Source organism: Octodon degus, unplaced genomic scaffold, assembly GCF_000260255.1.
Source record: "Octodon degus isolate 3935 unplaced genomic scaffold, OctDeg1.0 scaffold00011, whole genome shotgun sequence".
NCBI lineage: Eukaryota > Metazoa > Chordata > Mammalia > Rodentia > Octodontidae > Octodon > Octodon degus.
This window is the reverse complement of record NW_004524587.1, coordinates 14,894,042-14,918,153: the sequence shown is the minus strand read 5'-3', so window position 1 is coordinate 14,918,153 and position 24,112 is coordinate 14,894,042. Positions and strand designations below refer to the sequence as shown.

Here is a 24,112-nt window from a genome sequence, read left to right as displayed (position 1 = left end):
CAAATAGAAAATCACTTTCAGACAGGCTCATCTACTTGCTACCTCCCCAGCCTCAACTCAGGCACTTGGAGTGCTGAGATGGGTATCCAGGATGGCCCGACCAGGGACCGCATGGCTCACTCCTGGAGCTGAAATGCAGCTCTTCAGGACCTAAGTGCTCAGTGACTGAGTCAGTATAAAAGATGAGTATGCTGACAACTTGTTGCAAAGTCTGATTATATGAAAATTCACCCAGGCAAGCACCTACTCTCCCTTTCTCCACCTACCCAGGACCATCGATCTATCCTTTTGCTAGCCAGGAAGACAGCATCCCTTCATTGTTCCAGCTCCACTCAGCACTCTGCCTCCATCCTTGACCCATCACCTACTTTCCGCCCCCTCAAATCCCTCCATAGTTCTGCATGAGACAGGCCCCACCCTACTGTGTTGTATATAGCCAAAAAGAAACAAACCACAGCCATCACTGATCTCTCTATCCCTGTGGCCACTCCCACAGTTTAGATCTTCACTTTTTGCCTGGGTCACTCAAAATAAGAGCCTCCTGACTCTGCCTCTCCTGTCTGTGTGCCCTTGAATCTGCCCACAGACAGTTACAGAAGGAGCTTTTAAAAGTTTAAGACCCTTCCTGCTTAAATTCCTACAGTGGCTCTTGATGGCTCTCCAGGTCTCCATGTGGAGTTCATGCCTCAGTTAAGGGCCAAGGCCTTTTTTGCATTCACTAAGTTCCTTTCAAACTTCTACAGTACTTCCAACTACTCTATCTTACCATTCTGGTCTCTCTTAAACACTCAATCAAGGTGGGTAAACATTTACCTTCCTGCCCACTCCAACACTTCTCCCTGCACCCTCCTGGTTCATTCATTCAACTGTTTACTGAAGTCTTTGTGCAAGCACTGGGGGGTATGGCAGAGGGTACACAGATATGGTTCCCGGCCCTGAGAGGCCCACAGGCTGGTGAAATGCAGAAATCTTAATCAAATAACAGATTAATTACATGAAGAAAGCCCAGGGGAGAGTGTAGTTTTGTGACTGAGTGACCTCATTTGGTTTGAAGGAGTCTGGAAGGCTTCCCTGAGGAAGCATCATCACAGCTGAGACTCAGAGAGGAATAGACAACAGGGCAGTGACAAGTCACATGGGAGAGGGGGGCCTAGCTGGGTGCTATGGTGACTGGGAACATGTGAGACACCAACCAGAGGGGCAGTAATATCTCATTGCTGCCATGCAAGAGTAAGGGTTCATGTTACTGAATTCTGGTTTTCAAAAGGAAATAGAAATCTAGGTTTTTACATGAACTCTCTCAATGTTTAAATGTTAGTGACACAATTTTAAAAATGCATCCATAGATCTATGCTTCTGTATGTTAATGATCCCTTCACTGAAATCAGCCACTTCATGCTGAGCTACATCCCCAGATATTTTTTTTTTCAAGATAAGATCTAAATTGCTCAAATGCCTGAGCTAGGCTTGAGTTTGTGATTCCTTTGCCTAAGTCTCCTATAATGCCTGGATTAGAGCCATGTGCCATCATGCCCAGCCCCCTCAATTTTCATAACGTCTACAGACCAAATTAACCCATGGGCTTCTAGTTCTTGACCTCTGACTCAACTGGGTGAGGGTGGGGAGAGATAAGGCGTTTCCAAGTAGAGTTGCCAAAACAGAGGAGAACAAAGGAAATAATGTAAGAGGATGCTGGGGAGAGAGGCAGAGTCTAGAACTTAAGAGAGACTTGACTATATAAGGATCTTCAACCTCATCCCTTAAGACAGGAAGAGCCCACTGGATAGTCTTGAGCCACTAGAACATTATCAGATTTGTTTTTGTTATTGTTGGTTGGCTGGTTGATTGGTTTGGTGTTTTGTTTTATTTTGTTTGGGGGGGGTACTGGGAATGGAATTAAGGACCTTCCATGAGTCTTCTGCAGCTGAACTATAACCCAGACCCCTTGATTTATTTTTTGGAGATAAGGTGTTATAATGTAGCCCAGGCTGGCCTTGAACCCCCTATCCCTCACGCCTCCCAGTTCTACCCAATGCTGGGGTTATGGATTATAGACATGTCACCACATCCAGCTTTAGGTTTCTTTTTGAATATGCACTCTGCCTGTATTCCTGTGGTTAAGAGTAAGGGATGCACAGGGGAGACTTCCTTAGAAACTAAATGGTCACCTAGCCCAGACAATCAGATGGTTGGGGGAGGCTCAGGGAAATTCAATAATTATTAAAGCAGTAAAATCAATAGGATTTGAGGACCAGGTGGATATCAGCAATAGAAAAAAGGGAAGCGGCTAAGATGTGGGGAGAGGCTGGGCATAGAGGACAGGGGAGCTGTGAATAGCAGGTATCTTTCTGCACGCAGAGTGAGACTGGTAAAAATGCCCTTCTGTCCCCACAGCCTGCTGCCTGGGCTCCTGCCCCATACTTATGTGGTGGGAACACCATGTACAACCTACCTGCCTTTCTTCCTACCAGCCACTGAGCACCGAGCTCAACTTTGCATCCCAGGCCCAGGCAAGTTCCAGGCCATAGTGAGTACTTTGCACACATTCCTACTCTACCTCATTCCTTAGGGACCCTGAGAGAGCCTACAGAAAGAAGGAGACACGGATGAAAAGAACCATACAGATAGGCAGCTTCTACATGGGCCAAAGGATATGGACAGTGACGTGTGGGTAAGATCAACCCTGCAAACTATCCCACTGCCTCAGTCAGGCTGTCTGAGCAGCCCTTCTGCCCTGAGTAGCTCAGGAAGTCACTTATCCTATCTGAGCCCTGGTTTCTCCATAAGTAAATTAGAGAACTACATCCCTTACAGTATTACTATAAGGATCAAATGAGATAATCCTTATAAAGTGACTAACAGTGCCTGGCACACATTAAGTGTTCAATGAATGCCAGTTTCTTTTGTTTACTGTTATTTTCTCTGACTAAACAACACAATTATTAATGTGATTTCCCAGGTACCTTGATAGCAGAAATCCAAGCAATCCTGAGTGAAGGATATATATACTCCAGAACATAGGAAGAATGTCCCATGAGCCATTCCACTTAGTTACCTAAACCCTATTAGTCTCCTCAGAGAAAGTTTCATCTTCCATTCATAGAGCTGATGACCAGCCCTGGGTTTTGTGAGCCAGGAAGCCACCAAGGACATGGCTGGTAAATGAATATAAGAATCTTCTCATAATCTTCTCCATTTACCTGCTCTTGTCACTCAGTAGCCCAGGCCCTGTAGTCTCCCAAGAAAGCATGCTCACATTAATACGTTATGCCTCTGGTGCTCTGCCCCATTTGCCCCTGCAAGCAAGCAGAACTCTTGCCCACAGACAGCAAAAGGCACAGACAGAGCTAGAGAAGCTTCTCAGCCTTGCACAATCCTGAGGGGCTGACCTGGGACCACAATGAGCTGCTGACTCTCTGCCCTGCCTCAGGCCTGCCTCTGTCCTCCTTTGCCCATCAGTCCTCTCCACAGAGCACAAGGGAGGATGCTCTCATAGGAACTCTCAACAGCAGCATAGCGAGGTTTGCTATACCTAAGGCCCCAGCTTTGCAGTCACATTCTCTGCTTTATGGGGCAGTGGCCAGGGTTGGGGCAGTCATACCACTAAGCTAAGTCTGCACTTGTCACTGTTTCCAGGGGCTCCCAAGGCAACTCTGCCATCTCTTGTCACAATCACTGTTACCCTAAAGGGTCTGATTTGCAAGATCAGTCATCTTGTGAACAATTCTGTGTATACCACAATAATCTGTCTATAAGTAAAACCACATCTTAGATGTACCAGGAAACATCCTATGTAAAAGGATTGTACCATAACAAATTCACAAATAGAATAATTCCTCCCTTGTTTGCCATTTGTTTAGCTCTGGACACAATCAGCATGAAGAAGCTTAAAACTTTAATGCTCTCTTCTCTAATGGCTCCTGTAATACCTCAGTTGGTAAGATCCATGGCACTTCAGAGCTGAGCCTTGCCCTATCAGAGGAGGGGTCAGGTGGGGGGCTAGAGGCCAGGACAGGAAGACTGAGTCAGCCCTGCTCTGCCCCACCCTGAGTCCCTGAGCCCAGCTGCAGGCCTCCACCTTCTACTGCCCCATCTTCCATGCATGGGCCTACTTTCCCAAGGATACAGCATATCCAGCTGGCACCCAGTGGTGAGGCAGAAGGGGAACAAGGACCCCAAAGCCGATCACTGCGAAGAAGAGGTACAGCAGCCAGGCCACAATCTGAAGTGGATGAGGGGGCCAGCTCCACCCATTCCGGCGGGACCGCTGGCCCTGCAGCTCCAGGGAGGGTCCGCTGGCCTGCACAGGCGCTGTCCACACGCTCTTCTCAGGGGCTGTCTTGTTGGAGGGCTTGTTGCAGATGTTCATCTCCAGAGGGAGAAAAGAGTAGAAAGCATCAGCCTGAGGAGGCCCAGAAGGCAGCCCAAGGACCCAAGCCTGTAGCCAGGTTTTAGCATTAAGAGCAGACTGGCATAGGAAGCTTCCTCCAGCTATACTTCAGGGGACCTGTGCCCTAGATCAATGGAGACGGGCAGTGGGGGGAAAACTGTTCCAGAGCCCCAGAACAAGCTCTGGCTCCAGCCTGGCCAGGACAAGGTAGGAGGGTCCAGGGTTTATTCAGGACACAGTGTGGCTGCCTGTTACTCAAAGTGCTCTGTCTCCAGAGCCATCAAAGTGAAACTCAATAAGACATGTTCTCATCTGGTAATAATATCATGCTGGAGCCAGAACGATGAGAACACATGCTGATTCTGTTAGGATTAGTCAGCTCGATTTTGAGGTCCAAATACATGTGTCAGGCAGGGCCCCTTATCCTCTGCTAAGAGAAATGGGGAGCGGGGTGCTGAGAAAGAGAATCTGGACCCTGTCCATCAGCAGACACATAATCCCTTTAGGACTGAGAACTCCAGACCTCTCTCTCCTGTGTCTCAAAGGGGCTGCCTGAGGCTTCTTGGCTGGGAAAGAGCCACCACACAAGGGGTAGGAAGGGTCCCTCTTTGGTTCCTTCCAGAAGCAGAAATGACCATGTTTATCTAAGTAAATAATCTGGGCCTGCTGTATAGATAATACACAGAAAGGTGGGCTAATGTCCTTTGATTCACTTGAATGAGCTCAGGGAAAGGCTAGGACATGGCTAGAGCCAGACCAGAGATGGCAGCCACTCCCCACATCTAATCTACCCCCTCATCTAATCTACCCCCTTCAGCCCAACAGCTGGCTGGTGGCCAAGGATTCATGCAGGCCACAGGGAATGAGTTTTTCCTCATAGGAGGAAGTGCCCCCCACCAACCCAGTAACTTTCTGGGCCCAAGAAGGGAGTGAGGCCCAAGGACACAGTGCCACAATGAAAAGAGGGGCCAGCTCTGAGCTCCTGGTGGGAAGGCCTGGTCCTAGGGACAAAATCCTGGCAGGTGAACTCTCCTTTCAGAACCCCCTTCTAAAAATCAAAAAAAGGCATGGCAGAGGCTGTAAAACAGGCAGATTACTGAGTCTAATCTAGTAGTGAGACCCTGAATACCTTGTAGACCTTTCCCTAAAAATACAAAAAAAAAAAAAAAAAAAAAAAGGCAGAGCCCACATTAGCATATCTGCCTAGAACACCTTACTCTTCAGCCCAACAAAATGCTACGGGCAGGGCCAGTGAGATAGCTCAGTGGGCTAAGTGCCTGCTTAGGTAAATACAGTGACCCAGGTTCAATCCCTGGCACCACATGCTGCACTGGCTCTGCCTCCAGGTACGCTGAGCTGGCCAAAGACGGGGCCTGGTGGTACACACTTGTAATCCCAGTGCTGGGGAGGCTGAAAACAGGAGGATCACTATGAGTCTGAGCTGTGTAGTGAGACCCTATACCAAAGACATTTAAAAAAATAAATAAATAAAAATAAGGGTACTTGCTCCTTAAGCCCACTGTAAACACCTTGTTACCCAGGAAGTTTCCCTGACATCTCAAGCACAATCAAGACTCATTGTCCTCAGTTCTGGCTATGACTGTCACTTTGCCATCCTTGTGTGTATTTGTTATATCAGCTCCATTCAAAGACAGCAAATATCCCATGATTCATTCACCCCATGCACCCAGGACTATACCTTGTACTTAAAAGATGCTCAGTAAGTGTTTGCTGACTTGAAAGCATCTGAAATAAAAGGAAATATAGGTATGGTCAGTTGTGTGAAACCCTGGGCCCCCTGATGCCATCTGGCCCATGCTGTTCTGCTCTCAGCCCTCCCCTTGCATCCTCTATTCCACAGGGTCATCACCCATAACCACTCTGCCCTTCAGCCCACCTGAGGCTCAGAGCCTTCTGTAGACCAAGCTTAGCAATATGTGAAGTTACCTCTGGGCAATCTCATCTCAAAACTAAATGGAGGGCTGGTGAGATGGCTCAGTGGTCTAAAGCACCTACTTAGAACAAGCTTAGCAAAGCACAGGGACTGCGGTTCAATCCCCCAGCACCACATGCCAGCCAGCCCTGCCCCCTGGTGGGCTGAGCTGGCCACACACAAATAAATAAATAAATAAATAAATAAATAAATAAATAAAACTAAATGGAATCAACTTAAGTTTTCTCCCAAAGACTCAAGTGAAAGGGCTGGGGAGATAGCTCAGTAGAATAAGTGCTTGCCTGGCAAATACAAGATCCTGAGTTCAATCCCTGGTACACACACACACACACACACACACACACACACACAAAGACTCAAGTGGAGTCCTCTGTTCGCTTACCCTGTCTTCAATAAGAAACCACCCAGGCCAGGTGTGGTGGTGTACATGAGTAATCCCTGTACTTGGGAGGCTGAGGCAGGAGGATCACCATGAGCCTGCAATACATAGAGAGGAAAATTTTTAAAAAGCTACGCAAAAGCTTGGTATGGTGGCACACATCTATAATCTCTGCACAGCACTCTGAGAGACTAAGCCAGAAGGACTACAAGTTCAAATTCAAGCTGGGCAACTTAGTGAGTTAGTGAGATCCTGTCTTAAAAAAAAAGTCTAGGGATATAGCTCAGTGCAGAAGCCCCTGGGAGGGAGGGAGGGAGGGAAGGAAGGAGGGAGGGATAAATGGATGGATAGATAGATAGATGGATAAAGAAGCTACACAAGAAAAAAAGAACAGCTTTGAAGGAAATGGATTTAGGTTAGGCTCTTGGCTGTTCTTACTAGCGAAGAGGCCTGAATTTTCTCCTCTGAAAAATGGGAGTGGGGGAGATAGCCCCTAGCATGGCATGCAGAACAGCTACACTGAAGGGATCCCTGATGTTGAGGGGAGTGCTACACAGTAGACATTATAATTACCCTCAAACAGCTCTCATGTCTTCACACTTCCAGACTATGGCTACTGTACCTGACATCTACAAGATTTACTGTCCAAACTTATGGAGTTGATTGAAGTTGTTTTCTTAAGTCAGTGGTCCCAAGGGCTATACCATGATAAGTGGTAGGCTACTGAACTGTAATTCCAACCTTGTCACCTCCAAGAGTGACAAGAATGGTCAAAAGCTGGAGAGGCTTTTATAGTATCCGCAGAGGAGCAAATCTTTGCCTCTATTTTGTGGAAAGACAAATGTCATCAATCAAGTCATTCGAATAAACCTGAGCTGGCTGGTTCCACCAGTGGGCAAATATCTGTGTCCTTCATACCATCGCTAAGGCAACTATTTAGATCCCCCACCCGACTTTCCCTTTGTCATCCCCAAGCTTGAAGAGCCCTGAACCTTGGATGAGTTTCCAAAGAGAAAAAGAACTGTATGGTTGATAGGTCCCCACCATCCAGCGGTGGCTGCAGGAACCCCTATTATTGCTGTACTGAATTCCAGAGGCAGAAGTCACTATCTGAGGCCAGGACACCACTGGCCCAGAGAGGTACTATTTGTCTGAGACTCTGAACATAAAAGATGACACTATGGGGCAGAACAGCCTTGAAGCAGCAGCAGCAGCACTCCAAACAGACACCAAGTTGGCCAGAAGCATGCCAGTCTTGCTATGTAGCTCAGGCTGGCCTCAAACTCACAGAAATCCTTCTGTCTCAGCTTCCCAAGTGCCAGGATTACAGAAACTTACCATAATGCCTGACTGGCCAACTCTTAACTGATGAGTTTATTTCACAGAGTTGGTGACCACAATTTCTTCTGGTCTGAAAGATTTTGATTAATAGGATGGGAGGTTGGAAAGAATCCAAGATGGGGCTCAAGGCCCATGGACAAGACCCAGCACTGTCCCCAGACCCAAGGACTTCTCTAATTGCCCCTCCCTTCTCAGCACTTCTCTGGGATACCAGATTGAAAGATGTGTGGCTCTGCCCCCAATCATATGCTAGCTGGTACACTTAGACCTTGGCCAAGCAGTGTTCAGTTGGGCCCACCCCATGGTTCTCTGAGGGTGTAAGCACAGACTGGAGCAGACACCAGGCCCAGACAGACACATAGTAACAGCAAGCAGCCAGAGCATTTTGGAAGTGCTTAGAAGGTGCAGCAAGTTAGAGTCAGAACACAGGGTAGACAGAGAGATGGGAGGAAGTAAAGCAGGACCCAGTGAGCGATGAGCCTGAGAAGCTGCAGGACTGAGGTCACACAAGGCCCAGGAAACTGGGTGAGATGCTTGGGTTTAAAGCAGGATATGACACAGTGAGTTTTTCTGAGAGCTTTCTGATCATAATGGGAAGGGCATGAGCAAGAGGGGCAAGGACTTGGCAGTAGGGCAGGTGACACCACAGCCGGCTGGCCCAGGAAGGTGGCAGCCCAGCCAGCAGTCTGTGCGCTAGGAGGAGTTGGCTGGATGAAAGTCAAGCCCACAGACTCCACGCTGCCCATTCAGTTTAGCCAGCTGTATCTTTGGTGGGCTGAGAGGTCATGGACCTTAGGAAAACATTTTTCCTGTATTTTCTGCTTCCAAAGAACAAACCATAAGAGCTGGGTGCAGTGGCACACATTTATAGTTCCAGCTACTAAGGAAGGTGAGGCAGGAGGACCATTTTAAGTCCATGAGTTCAATATCAGCTGAGGTAACACATCAAGACTGCATTTCAAAAAAACAAAGCAAAACAAAGAAACACATCAAAGAGTTAGTCTGGTGAGGACTGGAGGAAGATAGAAACAAGAGGAACCCATGAGTGTTATGACCTTGGTAAGTCAAAGACATGCCTGGCTTCTGAGGAAGGCTTGAGAGGCTATGCAGACCCCTTCCTTGTCCCTAACAAGGTGAAGGCCATTGACAGGATAATAATCTATTCTCTTTAACAGTCATTTGCTATAAGCCCCAGGACTCTCCAAGGCAGATGCAGGAGAAGCACAATTTTAAGCCCAGCCTAGACAATTTAAGTGATGTAGCAAGACCTTGTCTCAAAATAAAAAGGGCTGGGGATGTAGTTCAGTATGAAGCCCATGGATTCAATCTCTAGGCCTGGAAAATAAATAAGGTTAAGCTACTTTAATTTGTATGCTTAAGTGAAATAAAAGAAATCTTTGGATTTCAAGTTTTCATTGTGAATAATAGAACAGTTTTATGAATAGTTCACGTCCCCTCCTGCCACCTCTGCTCCGTACAAAATTATAACAACAACAACAACAACAACAACAACAATAATAATAATAATAATAATTAGCAGCCAGGTACAGTGATGTGCACTTGTACTCTCAGCTACTCAGGAGGCTGAGGCAGAAAAATCAAACTCAGAAGTTGGAAGCCAGGCTGGGCAACATGGCAAGATACCATTTCAATCAATCAGTCAATCAATCAATCAATCAATCATTCAATCAGTAAGGTAGAAATGGTCTAAAATGCCTGTGTGGCACTGTCAAAGGAAACAAGCTAGGGTGTAAAGTTCTGGCCTTACAGAGCTTATAGGCAGCCCTAGATTCCTGTAAAATGTCTGAGGATTTCAGAACCAATTCAACTACTAAGGAGTGTCGTCAGGAAGACCCAAGAACTGGAACAGTAGGATGCAGGGGGTCAGAAGAGGTGACAGGGCTGGAATAGGGGACTGGAGGGCCCAGAGACCTAAGCCATCAATGAGGAACAGATTAGAGCCAGGAAAGAGGGTTAAGCCTGGAGACCCAGCCTCTTTGTAGTTTTTTCACTGATGCTCATAGATCAAGAAACCTGGGGACACCAAAATTCAAAGACTCAATTAAAAAAAATGGGCACCTGAGATGAGTATTCACTTCTCATATAAAGAACTATAAATGAAAAATAAATATATGAAAGTGTTCATCATTAGTTATTCAAGATATGCAAATTAAGCAACAATGAGATTCCATTTTACCCTAGAAAGAATGGATATCATCAAGAAGTCAACCAATAACAAATGCTGGAAGGGCTATGGGGAAAATGGAACCCTTCTCCACTGTTGGTGTGAGTATAGACTGGTACAACCACTATGAAAATCAGTGTGGAGATTCCTCAAAAAGCTAGGATTTGGGGTGGGGAGATGGTTCAGTGGATTAAGCGCTTCCCTGGCAAGCGTAAAGGCTTGAGTTCAATCCCTGGTTCTGCAAAAAAAAAAAAAAAAAAAAAAAACTAGGATTGGATTGAGAAGAAAGGTTCATACTAATATTGTTTAGACAAGATATCACTTCTGCATCTTATCCTCTGAATAACTAATACGAAGACAACACTATGAAATGTATTAATTATTGTAACTGTCTTACTAACCTGTTTTGAAACTGTTTCTTTGCTATTTTATCTTTTTTCTCATTAAAATGAGTTTTAAAAACTTAAATAAAAAAAAGAAAGAAAAGAAGCTAGGATTGGAGGTCCCATTCAACCCATTTATTCCCCTCCTGGGTATTTTTCCAGAACTGAAAACATCATACCACAGCGATATATGTGCACCCATGTTTATAACAGTAGTTTGTCATAGCTAAATTTTAGAAACAACCCAAATGTCCATTAACTAAAGAATGGATAAAAAAGATGTGGTATTTTTAAACAGTGGAGTATTAGCTATAAAAGATAAATTCAAGGTTTTTATAGGTAAATGGATGTAACTAGAAACCACACTCATAAGTGAAATTAATTATACTCACATATGTAAAAATTGTATTGTCTTGCTGGTATAAGAACCTGAAATAGTGGGGCTGGAGAGATGGCTCAGTGGTCTAAAGCACCTACTTGAAACAAGCTTGGCAAAGTACAGGGACCGCGGTTCGATCCCCAGCACCACATGCCAGCCAGACCCGCCCCCTGGTGGGCTGAGCTGGCCACACACACACACAATAAATAAATGTTATAAATAAAAATAAATAAATATTAAAAAAAAAAAGAACCTGAAATAGTAAATAAAATCTGAAAGGTACTTCAATGGGAAGGAACAACTGGGATGAGAGAAAGGACAAAAGAAAAAATAGATAGATAGATAGATAGATATACTTACATAAGATATATAAGATAAATATATACTAATCATATATATATAGATAGATAGATAGATATGGATATAGATATATAGATATAGATATAGTTCAGCAGACTAAAGCAGAGTAAAGCACCTGCTTCAGCAGAGCTCAGCGGCCAGGGTTTGATACACTGTGTGCTGGCCCCAGCCCTGGGGCGCACTGGGCATGGTGGCGCATGCTTGTAATCCCAGCACTTGGGAGGCTGAAAACAGGAGGATCGCTACAAGTCCAATCTACATAGTGAGACCCTGGATATCATACGAATGTGTGTGTGTGTGTGTGTGTGTGTGTGTATGAAACAGTTAATACTTAAATTTTTTCTCTCCTTTTTAGTTTTTTATAACTTTTTTGACCAATTTTGCATGCTTCTTTCTGGTAATCTGAACAACTAATTGGAAGAAAACAATATGCAATATAACAACTATTGTTGAATTCCGATTTATCATTTCTGTATCATTTCTTTTTTTTTTTTTTACTATTATTTTCTAGAAAGAAAGAAAGAAAGAAAGATAGATAGATAGATAGATAGATAGATAGATAGATAGATCAAACAATCCAGGAAAAAACTTCATAGATCTACTTTGGGTCTCTGTTTTACATACCTGCTAAAAAAAGTTAGCTGGAGGGTAATCTGGCAATGTCTGCCAAACTTGAGAATATATATACCCTTTGGTTCTAACATGCCACATTACTAGGTATTTATCACATGATAGAGATGGACACATAAATTTGCAAATCACACTAAGATTCATTGCAATGTTGTTTGTAATAATAAAGGGCACAAACAAATATGAACACCCTATGGCACAAGTTGCCCTGCAACATCAACAGCAAGGGAAGTTTTTTGTTGTTGCTCTTTTGTCTTTTTGAGACAGGGTCTTGCTAGACCTGGCCTTGAGCTCACTTGGTAGCCCAGATTGATCTCAAACTCACAACGATCCTCCTGCCTCAGCCTCCTGAGTGCTGGGATTACAGGAGTGTATCACCACACCCAACTCTAGAAATATTTGTTTTAACACTGAGACTTGAACCCAGGGCCTCACACATGCAAGGCTAGCACTCTACCACTGTGCCACCCTTCCCAGTGTTTTTAACATTGTATATGTATTTTACTTGATTTTATTTTATCGTACTAGAGATTGAATTCAGGGCCTTCATACTGAGCTGTCTTTTTTTTAAAGACACGGGCTCACTAAGTCATTAAAGTTGCCCAAGCTAGGCTCTTGCAATCCTTCTACCTCAGCTTGCCAGAATACTAGACTGCTGGCACACACCATCATGTCTGCCTCCCTTTTCATTTTTTATTTTGTGACAAGGTCTCAGTGAGGTGCCCAGGCTTGTCTTGAACTCAGTGCCCTTCTTGACTCAGCAGCCAGAGCAGCAGCCAGACAGCCACGTGTCATCACCCAAAATGATCTCCAGTACACAAAGTAAACAAGAAAGATGTACAGTTTAAAGACAGCTACTGAATGAATAAAAACGGACTGACAACTACATTTTCATATGCAGAGTCTTGGGAAGAAAATTCAAGAAACTAAACACTGTAGCAACCTCTGGGAAGATATAATGGCTGACAAAAGGGCTTGGGGGTGAGGCAGAGGTTTGTTTCTACTGTGTACTCTTGGTACTGTGTGAATTTTTTTTTTATTATTTTATTTATTTGTGTGTGTGTGTGTGTGTGTGTGTGTGTGGCCAGCTCAGCCCACCAGGGGGCGGGGCTAGCTGGCATGTGGTGCTGGGGGATTGAACCGAGGTCCCTGTGTTTCGCTAAGCTTGTTCTAAGTAGGTGCTTTAGACCACTGAGCCATCTCACCAGCCCCACTGTGTGAATTTTTAAACCTGAGTATTTATTTATTTTTTATTTTTATTTTTTAAGTGAGCTAGGGATGTAGGTCAACGGTATAGTGCAGACTTAGCAATTGTGAAGCCCTGGGCTTCATCCCCAGTGCTACATCCCTCCACACACACAAATATATATCAAAAAATAAATAATTTGAGGGGTGTCACCTCTTGTCCTCCTAACCTTATTGTGTCATGTGGATCAAATGCACTGATAATTGATTCAGAACCCTGTACCAGGCCAGACAAACCAGGAATTCCTGCTTAACAATGATGTAACACAAATGTTTCCTTTTAGTTAAGTGCTTTCTTACTCTAGAAAGCAATTCTGAGCTGCTCATCTGAAGAACTGTGAGGAAGAGCCACAAAATCTCCTAACACTGTTAGTGGTCTTGTCAAAGCTAGAATTAGACCCCCAGACAGCACAAGAGAAGGCTGGGCAGGACCCTATGCTAGTTCTTAGCCAAGAGCCAGCTCAGTGCCCCATCACCCCCAGAACATAGCAGGGGGAGGTACACACTGCAGGAAAGTTTTGTTCCTAAGCATCTTTCTTTCTCTTGGAGAATTTATGGTTTCCATGTGAGAGATTTCCTGCAGGTATTTCTAAAGGAGTTTTCAGGGTTTTTTCCCCAGGATCTGCTTCAGAAATAAGTTTCACTGAGATGTAACAGATGCCTAGTTTTAACTACCTAAAGGGGAGCTGGAGAAAAAAATGCTTCGTGAAGCACATTGTTCTACAGAGCAAAAACAGTTGCTTATAAAATACTTTTAGATGCAAGTACATTATTAAAATTCCCCACAGGTGCCAAAAAAATCTCTGGCCTTAAAATTCTAAGAAGTGGCTCTAAGGATGTACATTACATAATTCCCAAAAAATAAACTGGAACTTCAATCTGCTCTCAAAGACCTCTTGTCAGTGGTCTCAGATGTGGCTAGACTCCTACTTTCTTCTCATAAATAATATGCCAAAGTCGGTTGCTATGGCAAGAAAAGCTGGAAACTTCAATAGTTCCTGGGTTGACAGAGAGTGCAAGCATTTCTGTGCCATTCTCTTGCAGCAACCACTACAAACTGTTTGGGATCCAAGTTCAGTCGAGGAAAAAGGACAAGAAGGAGGGGGAACAAGAAACAGAAACAAGGCCAAAGAAGGGAGGCAAGGGTTGTTGATTTTAAAGGGAAATCAACTCATATGATTGCAGGAGCCAGCCCTGGGGAAAACCCACTAAGAAACAGTCATTAAGAACAAAGTTGTGACAGAACAAAGTAAAAAAAGGGGGTGGGGAGGAGGACCTGGCTAATTAAGCACCACTGTTGTTTTTAGTGCATCTTGTGGTGATTATCTGTTTACAGACCAGTCTCCCACAGCCAACCACCAGTTCCACAAAAGCAGGCCCACCTTTCATCAGTATCTGAATCCAGCTTTCCTTGAGCAAAGGAAACGAAGCACTTCTTTCCATCAACTGCTGCCATCACCCTAATCCAAACCTCTATCCTCGCTCTCCCACAGTGTTTTCATGATAATAATAGCCATCATTAGCATTTAGAGGGCACGCATTCTGGGCCAGGCACTGCTTTGCTTTAAATGCTTCCCAGGAATTCACTTAATTCTACCCTCACAACACTCTGAGGTAGATCCTATCATTTCAAACTGTTTTCATAGGTCTAATTGTTGGTCTCAGATGTGGAAGGCCCCTCACATTCTCCCTCATAAACTAGATGAGGAAACAGCATCCCCGTTGCTTAGGTGAGGGCACAGAGGCTCAGAGAGACTAAGCAATTCCAGGAGGCACAGCTACACTGGCAGAACTAAGATGGCCATCAACTGACTTTCCCGCAGCAACCAGAACGAGATAAGCTTTTAAAACTTGAAATTCATCAAAACTCTTTAAGGGCCGGTCAAATAGCTCTGAGGTTCAATCCTGGGGTTTAATCCCCGGACCTGCCAGGCGGGCCTCGGCACCCCACCCTCCACCACCCCCAGCCCCCCCATCCCCGGGCACCCTGAGAGGGCAATTGAGACTGGGTGTAGTGGTGCGCCCCTGTAATCCCAGCTCTGGGGAGGCTGTAAACAGGCAGATCACTACGAGTCTGATCTGGTAGTGAGACCCTGAACACCCTGTTGACCCTTGCCTAAAAAAAAAAAAAAAAAAAAAAAAAAAAAAAAAAAAAAAACCAAAAAAAAAAAACTCTTTCACGGTTTCTTCGACCTGCTAGAATAAAATTGCAATGCCCACCACGGATTTCAAGGGCTCTTCTCACTCATTCTGTTACGTCCTAGTACTCTACTGTCTCCAGACGTTTGTATTTATTTGCTTTTCCCTCTTTCACAAACACCTTTTCCAGATCACACTGTTGGCTTCCTTCCAATCTCCAGGTCTTAAATTTAAAGGTCACCTTTTTAAGCCAGACCCTCCACCTCAACTCCAGAGCACTTGACTCACCCTGTAATTACTTCAGTCATGTGCCTGGCGCCTGCTCCCCACACCCTCCCCATGCTCTCTGGGCTCTGGAGAGCTGCTGCGTCTGTTCTCAGCCCTCCGCTGGCCAGGCGCCCGGCACACAGTGGGCGCTTAGTGTAGAGCTGAGAAGCGGACGAACGCTGAAGGAAGCCCCGCGCCTGCAGGGACGGTGGAGCCCAGGCCGCCAGGGCACGGTGATTCCCGAGCCACGTCAGGCGGCGGCAGCCGCGCGACCCGACAGCTCAGGCCAGGCTCCGGAACGCGGCCGCGGCTCCTCACCTGCGCGCGGTGGCGGCCGTGCCAGGCCGGCCCTACCAAGGTCCGCCAGCGGTTCGGGCCCGCGCCTGGCTGTCCACCCTCCCGGGGGCAGTCGCGCTTCAGACCGTGGCGGCAAAGAGGCTCCCCGGGACCCGGAGGCGGCATGGCCCGGAGCGGAACCCCATCCCGGACGGCGGCGGGGCGGAAGAGTACTCCCGCTCCAGGTCAGACAGGATGGCTGAGCGGCCGGGCCAGGCCGAGGCGGGCTGGGCCTCGCCAGGCACAGGGCCCGTTCCCCTGGCAACAGCGCGGGCTACGGCGCCCCATAGCGGCCAAACCGCGCTGCGCCTCTTCTCGCCGCTGCTGTGGTTCAGGGCGGGGCTTGCGAGACACACCCCACCACTACCACCACATTACCCCATGCACCTCAGTTTGCTAATGCCCCATTGTTTCCTAACCTTTCTTAGAAAAAGCCCATTTTCCTCCACCTCCCACGACTTGTCTTCCTGAATTTTTTTTTTTTTTTCCGGTACTGGGGATTGAACTCAGGACCGCGCTTCTTCTACGGAGCTATCTCCCCAGCCCTACTTCCTGAAATCTTGACTTGTCCCAAACATGCCCTCTGAGACCAGCACTCAGGAAGAACTTATTCAACCTGCACTCTTTAATAAGCTTAGGTGCTAAGTGCTGTACATAATACAGGAAACATCTATTAGATTTCCACCCTTTAAGGATATTATAGGCTGAGGAAGCAGTAGATCTAGACAAGTAAAATACAGAACTAAGAGTTCACACACCCTAAAGTGTGATGCAGAAAAGCTTAATATAGGTAACACAAAATATCTCATTTATTGCCCTTAAATCAAGAATAAATCTTCAATTGTAGAGTCCACCAGGGTCCTCTTTCCTAGGTCTTTGCAAAGGAACCATGTTTTACAGAAAGAAAAGAAAAGAAAGAGGCCAGGCAGATAGCTCAGTAGAACAGGCGCTTGCCTGGCAAGTGCAAGGTCCTGAGTTCAATCCCCAGTACTGCGAAAAAAGAAAGTCTCCAGTTATGAGTCTTCTTTGGTAATGAAGCCAAGTCATAGGATTTTCAAGTGCAGCCTCTGTGGGACTATCCTGGGGCTGCCAGTGGACAGACACCAGGCCCTATCAGACTTCTTGCTGAGCTGGATTTTCCTTGACCAACTCCACCACTCCTCCTTGGGGGACATTCAGAATAGATGAACTCAGGTTTTTTGCAAAAGACAGGAAGAAAGATAGATTATTGATGCATACCTATAATCCCAGCACTCAGGCTAAAGCGGGAGGAGATCAAATTCAAAACCAAGCTGGGATATGTAGCAAAAAATTATCAAAACTAGAGCATGGTGATGCATGCCTATAATCTCAGGCTTGGGTACAGGATCACCATGAGTTCAAGCCCAGCCTGAGCTACAGTGAGAACATGGCAAGGCCAAACTACGTAGCAAGACCCTGTCTCCAAAAAGTCTCCAAAAAAAAAAAAAAAAAAAAAATCCTGTTGTCTTCTGTTTCTATTTTCTCCCTATCTCCAACACCATAAAAAGTGAATAGCTTGTTGGCTATTTGTCAGAATAGACAGATAGCAATGGGATCTCTAACATATGTAAGTCATAAGCATAGAAAGTAAGAAAAGAAAGAAAGAACATAACTCTCCCATAACTTGCTAACTTCCTGCTCTGTCCTTTGCCAGTCATGGACCCTTGTGTAAGGGACTTAATCTCCCTATAATTTAAATTCTTATTTTCAAAAAAGATAAAACTCTCAGTTCAGTCCTTGGCACCAAAACCAAAACCTAAAACCTCAACTAAAAAAAATTACAAAAAAAAAAAAAAAAAAAAAGATAAAACTCAAGGTTAACAGATAAATAGCAATGTTATTGTGACTTTAGAAACACAAGATGATTTCTCAATTCTTATCTGGAAGTGGAAAACAGGCTCAGAGATGGTGACTCAGAAAGTAAGGTGGAGGAGCTGGAGAGATGGCTCAGTAGAATAAGCACTTGCCTAGAAAGCGCAAGGGTCTGAGTTCAATCCCCAGTTCTGCCAAAAAAAGGAAAGAAAGAAAGAAAGAAAGAAGAAAGAAAGAAAGAAAGAAAGAAAGAAAGAAAGAAAGAAAGAAGAAACAAAAGAAAGAGAGGGGGAGGTGAGTACATGTATGCCAATTGGAAGGAGAGTGATCCTAGAATCACAGCTTTCTGGACCTTGTATCCACCTTTCTCCTGGAAACCTGTCCTGGATGTCCCAAAGGTATCTTAGATACATATCCCTACATGTCCTTTTTGTCCTTGCCACAAGTTTGCTCTTCCCTTTGGGTTCTCCAAAAGGCTCCTCCATGAACCCATTAGCCCATCTCTATATTCAGACATCTTTCCATGTCTCTCCTCTAATTCCTGCCCACCTAACCCAAATAGTCCCCAAGTCCAGCCTTCCTCTGAAACACATCTTTTGTCCATTCTTCCCCTACCACTCCATCCTGACCACCACAATCTTTTTCGCTGATCTCCCTGACATCTTCCTTTCTGGTCTCCCTAACATCAGCCTGTCTACTTTCAGGCCATTCTCCTACCAGTTCCCAGGCTTATGTTTCTTTCTCTTAATTTGTTAAAGTGGATGGTAAGCTGAATAATAGCCCCCCAAAATGTTTTGCAGATGAGAAGACATTAAGGACCACATTAGGGAGATTATCCCAGATTATCTGAGTAGCTCAAAGGAGTTCTCAGTCTTCTAAGGAGGCCAGAGGGTCAGAGCAGGATATGTGATGATGGAAACAGAAGTCAGAGAGCTTTGAAGGCATTGCTCGGCTAAGTTCAAAGATGGAGGAAGGAGCCATGAACTAAGGAATGCAGGCAACCTGTAGATGCTGGTTAAAACAAAGAAGCGGGCTCTCCCAGAACTTCTAGAAGGAACCAGCCTGCTGCCACCTGGACGTTAGCTCAGTGAGATCCATTTCAAACTTGTGACCTGTAGAACCATAAGATAATACATTTGTGGTTTTACTTGGTCAGCTTCCATCCTCCTCCCTGGTCTGTGTAGGCTGCCCCTATCCTCTGCAAGGACAGCAGCTCCTGGAACCAGCAGCATTGCTTTGTCCTCAGGCCTTTTCCCACAGGTTTCTCTTTACTGGGAGGGTTGTCCCAGCATCTCAGTGCCACCCTTGACCAATTCCTGTGAACATGTGCGACATATTTTTCTGGGACAAAATTCAGTTTCTCAGGCTTGTTCCTGCCTAGAACTGTGGCCTCTCACCCACAAGGCAGGTCTTCGTAGGTTAGAAGAGCCCCAGCCACTGGGAGAAAAAAAAGCCAACTGTGTTTTTATGGTTTGAGTGCACACAAGTGAGATTGCAAGAAGTTTTCATGACTCTTAGAAATGAGAGGAGGATCCTGGGTGGCAGAGCTGGCTCATCCGACCCTGGGGCTGAGCCAGCATTGGTTTAGTCAGAGTCAATGTGCTCCTGCATTTCCTAAGCCTTATCACATGACCCAGGACAGCACAGCAGTTCTGTTTCAACTCCAACTCTGCCAGTCACCAGGTATTGACCTTGAGCAAATCCTTTAACCTTTCTCCAAACTTCAGTATGCTAATATGTGAAATGGGGTTCCCAATAGCTGTTACATAGGGCTGTGAGGAAGCCTGAAAATTAACACCCTCTCTTTTAAAGCACACAGGGTGTTTTATAGGTAGCAGTTATTGGTGTGTATAATCTGAACTTTCCTTATCTTCCTACAGGAAATGATGCTGTCTATTTCATCAGGGAACACAATTAAATTTAATTATCAAATTATCCTGGATGGGAGGTGGCCAGCCAGAGCCCTATTCTCTGGGCTTTGTCTAGTTCTCTGGATGAGTCAGCCCATCTATTTTGGCTTGTCCAAGCCAGGCCTGGTGGTGCATGCCTGTGATCGCTGCACTTAGAAGGCTGAGGCAAAAGGACCACTTGTTTTTGAGACCACCCTGTTCTACATAATGAGTTCAAGGCCTACATAGCAAAGGCATTTCTCTCTCTTTTTTGTTTTTTAATTTTATGTATTTGGTACAGAGTCTTACTATGCAGCTCGGATTCATAGTGATCTTCCTATTTCAGCCTCTCCAGCACTGGAATTACAGGCATGCGCCATCACGCCCAGTCTTGGTGGCTGGCTTGACACAACCAGGGAGGGGCCTGTGCAGCATATGGTACCAGGATGGAACCCCAGTCCTTGGGCCTGAGCTATCTCCATAGCCCCTGCAAAGCCCTGTCTCAAAAGACCAAATAAAAAAACTATAAAATACAAATATTTATCTTTTTTCCCAACTTCCCTTAACCACCAACATCTCTTACCCTGACCAGCACAGTGGCCTGCTGACTCACTGCATCTACTGGAGGCTCCCTGTCCCTGTTCCTGTTTCTTTCTTTCCTTCTTTTTTTTTTGGTGGAACCGGGGGATTGAACTCAGGCCCTTGCACTTGCCAGGGAAGCGCTTATTCCACTGAGCCATCTCCTTGGCCCCCTGGCCCTGTTTCTGTCAACCTATTGTCCTTATAGTGATACAGGGAGAAAAACTGGTCTCAGGTGGGTGACCTCCAAGCCATATAGGGAACCTCCAAATGACACAGGGAAAAACGATCTCCCGACCTGACCTGCACAAGTTCGTGTTCTCTAAAACCGAAGAATGGGGGCCAGGGAGATGGCTCAGTAGGATAAGCACTTGACTGACAAACGCAAGGATCTGAGTTCAATCCCCAGTTCCACAAAAATAAAATAAATAAATAAATAAATAAATAAATAATAAAGCCGTGCTTGTTGATCATAACATTTAAAAAAAACCGAAGAATGAATTTTAGGAACAAATGGAGGTTATGAGCAGAATATATTTATTGAGAAGGAGGGGGGCCCCGAGCGGGTAGTTACCCCCCAGAAGTTGTCTCTTACAGGGACTTTTATAGAGGAAAACCATGTGGTGAGGCAGGTCTAAGGTGGTGGAGAAGACATGGGAACTTGCTCAGTTGGGCATGAGGTGGGACCAAACTATGGTCAACCAATGAGATTACAAGCACCATTGCTCAGGTAAAATTGATTAAATCCAGTATCAAATGGGAAAGTGAGTCACGTAGCAAGCGGGCACGTACGGAACAGGGTCTCTTCCTGTTGGGGTTGGGCTAGTGACTCATTTGGGCTCTTTCAAGTTGATTGATACTATTTACGATATCACTCCCTAATGTCCATCCCTAGGGATGTAGCTGTGCTTCCTCTTTTTGTCTTGGTCTTGAGGTGTGGCCCATATGGGAGTGTCTGTCTCTTCCAAGTTGCAAAGTCACCTTCTCTTCATCTTGTCTCCTTGAGGGCCTGACCCTGTCTAACTGCCTATGATATTTCTATCTAACTCGGCTGCCTGCAACAATAGCCTGTGGCAGCTTAAAAAAAAAAAAAAAAGTAAAAGTCAAGGTAATTATTTTACTTCCTGTCTACAACCCTCAACTCTCCCTGCTCCCCTGGAAGAAATATTTGCATATACTGTGAAATTAGAATCAAAGCCCCAACAGTCTTTAAGACCTTGCCTGTCCCCTAACTCTGGCTGACTTCTGTTGGCCTGCTGGCTGACCTTCCATTCCTGGAAAGCCTCAGCTCCCTGCACCATGGGCTGGTTCTCAGGTCTCCAGGAACTGCCAAAGGAGATCCAGGAGATCCAGCTCATCCTGCCCAAACCAGCAGAACCTGCACTTGGGCTCCTTCTACCTGAAACATCACTTCCTTCCAGAAAGCATTTTCTGACCCTGAGCAGAAGAGCTTGGGCTTCCCTCTGTCAGTGGCTTCTCCACTGTAAAGATCTAATTGAAGGCTGTCTTTCCAGCCAGTCAGACATCACAGGAGAGGAAGGATATCTGTCTAGTTTGCTACTGTTTCCATACAGAGCCTGGAACACAGTATGTATTCAATAAAGGAAGGAAGGAAGGAAGGAAGGAAGGAAGGAAGGAAGGAAGGAAGGAAGGAAAAGTGCTATTCATAGGAATTTTTCTGTGAAGCGTTTTCTGTGGAAAGTAAAAAATCTCTTGTTGAGGAGTTATTTTTGTGTATATTAACTGATTTTTCTGGGCAGGGGATGTAGCTCAGTAGTAGAGCACATGCTTAGCATATGTGAGGCCCTGAGTTCAAACCCCAGTACCTCAAAAGAAAAAAAAAGTTCAATTGCCTATATTACCATTCTTCAACATAATAAATCTATTTTTTCCACAGCCCTTGTAAAACATTTTTAAGATTTGCTACAGTCAAGTCATTTCCTCCCATTAATTCTTCCTTGTTAAGTGGTTTTTATGACCACTATGTGCTTTAAGCAAGAAATGCCATTGAATATTTAAAATATTCTGTCTGCTTCCTCAGTGAGAAGGCTCTATCAACAGCTCTCCTGCTGTTGACAATAATCAGTGTGACTTGGAACACGATGTCACCCATCGAGAATTCTCCTCAGACCTAGATAAAACTTACTTTGTGTCTCCAAGTTGGGGACAAGGTGTTTGGGCGCAGCACCTTATGCAACAGAGCTGCTGGAGGGCCACTCCTCAGAGGCAAATGAAATAAAACTCATGGTGTGTGGAAAATGTGCCCATAGAGTCCTAGGAAGCAAAGATTTTAAGGCTTCTCTGCCAGTAATTCAGTTTTTATGTTTCTTGGAAAAATGAAGGCTTGTATTTACAACATGTGTTACCTAAGATGCAGAAAAAGGAGGGTGGGGGCAGATCTGCTGGGATGCTGAGGATTTCCATGTCCAAGCCAGCCTGGTCCATGCCCACCCTGCACCTGACCTCCACCGATCATGCAGGGGTCCCCAGGGAGGAGAACTTCCTTTCAGCATGAAATCTGTCTTTTTGTTTGCTCATGTCTATGGGGAATGGTGCATGCATGCAAATAAGTTGGCTGTTCTCATTTACTTTATTCCAGAAATTGTGCAAGGCTGAGACACCTGAATTTTTCCTCGAATACATTAAAGGAAATTCTGTGCCGTAACCTCTCAGACCTGCTCCCAGGGAATTTCTTTTGAGTGTTCATATCTTAAAACCTTATGTAACCTGACACAATTATCTGAAAAAGCTCAGAATCCAAAAGGACAGTGTTCTAAGGTAAGAATGAAGGTCAGCTCTGGGAAAGGAGTGTTCTCTTCTGTCTGGGGATGGGGTCCTACCTCACTATCACAATGGCCAATTCACATTTCAAAGAAAAATACTAAAGCTTTGGCAGGGGGACACAGAACCAGTAGGCACACTTTCCCCCTTCTCTCTGAACAAAAAATCACTTAATGAGGGCTCTGGGGGCACTACAAAGCCCTTGACCTGGCCAGTGGTTAAAAATATTCCAACAATCACCTTCAGAGTCTGGCCCTTCCAGGATGGAAGCAGCAGAGGCTTTGGGCCTCTTTGGAGGGATAATCTCTGACTGCAAAATCAACCCAACCAGAGAGGTCAGGGTCTCCTGACAGGGGCTGCTGCTACAAATGGGAAGTTTTGGTGGTCTGATACTTACAACTCTGCATGGTTGGTCCAGGTGACTTTGACTCAAGCCTAGCCCAACTCCCTCACCCCAGCCCACCCTGACCTCAAGGGAAAGGGGAAGAAAGTGAGGCCATAAACTATAAGCACAAACCTGAAATTGGGGGTCCACCAGATGACCCTGTGTTCCAAGGGCCCTCCAGCCACACAACTCTTCTCCCTTTGTTTTCACTCTTAGAAATATCAATCCCACTTGCTATTTGCATACCAGCGGTGAGGGACCTCCACAGAGAACAAGCACCACTCATAGGTGGCTGCTTTTTCAAGGAATTTGCTGGAGAAAATTGGAGGCAAGGCTGTGAACAAAACCCCCTCCATCTGGTTTCAGTTTATTTAAAAAAACAACACACACAGGCCTCCCTACTAGCAATCAGAAAACAACCTCAGCTTCCCCAGTGGGGGTATTAGCCACCAGGGGTGGGGCTGAATTATGTATATGCAAATAAATTACACCAGCTAGCCAACAGCAGCTAATTTTTGTATCTTTTGCAGTTGTTCTGCCAAGAAAAGGCCTGAATCAGGGGTGATAGAAGCTGTTAAGGAAGCAAGTTTTGGAATTAATACGAACAATCAAATTTGCTTTAATTCTGTTTTTAGGAGACATGTTTCTAATCTAGAA

General features: G+C 45.3%; 1 protein-coding gene and 1 long non-coding RNA gene across 5 annotated transcripts in view; one reads left to right on the top strand and one right to left on the bottom strand.

Annotated features, from left to right (window-relative positions):
• Window positions 1–16,256, bottom strand: part of Zdhhc1 (zinc finger DHHC-type containing 1) — a 23,413-nt gene extending 7,157 nt beyond the window's left edge. For 2 of the 4 annotated variants that reach the window (XM_023709219.1, XM_023709221.1), the window contains exons 1-4: window positions 15,971–16,256; window positions 6,727–6,821; window positions 6,090–6,136; window positions 4,127–4,369 (exon numbers count right to left, since the gene is read on the bottom strand). In XM_023709219.1, coding sequence (XP_023564987.1) covers window positions 4,127–4,369 — 243 coding nt within the window. In that variant the 5' untranslated portion in view covers window positions 6,090–6,136; window positions 6,727–6,821; window positions 15,971–16,256. Of the gene's footprint in view, window positions 1–4,126; window positions 4,370–6,089; window positions 6,137–6,726; window positions 6,822–15,970 lie in introns of those variants that run through there. The other 2 variants (XM_023709220.1, XM_023709222.1) reach the window with 2 other exon arrangements.
• LOC111815077 lies at window positions 16,087–24,112 on the top strand. Its single transcript, XR_002819882.1, has 3 exons — window positions 16,087–16,173; window positions 22,889–23,067; window positions 23,986–24,112. It is a non-coding gene; the product is annotated as an uncharacterized LOC111815077 (long non-coding RNA).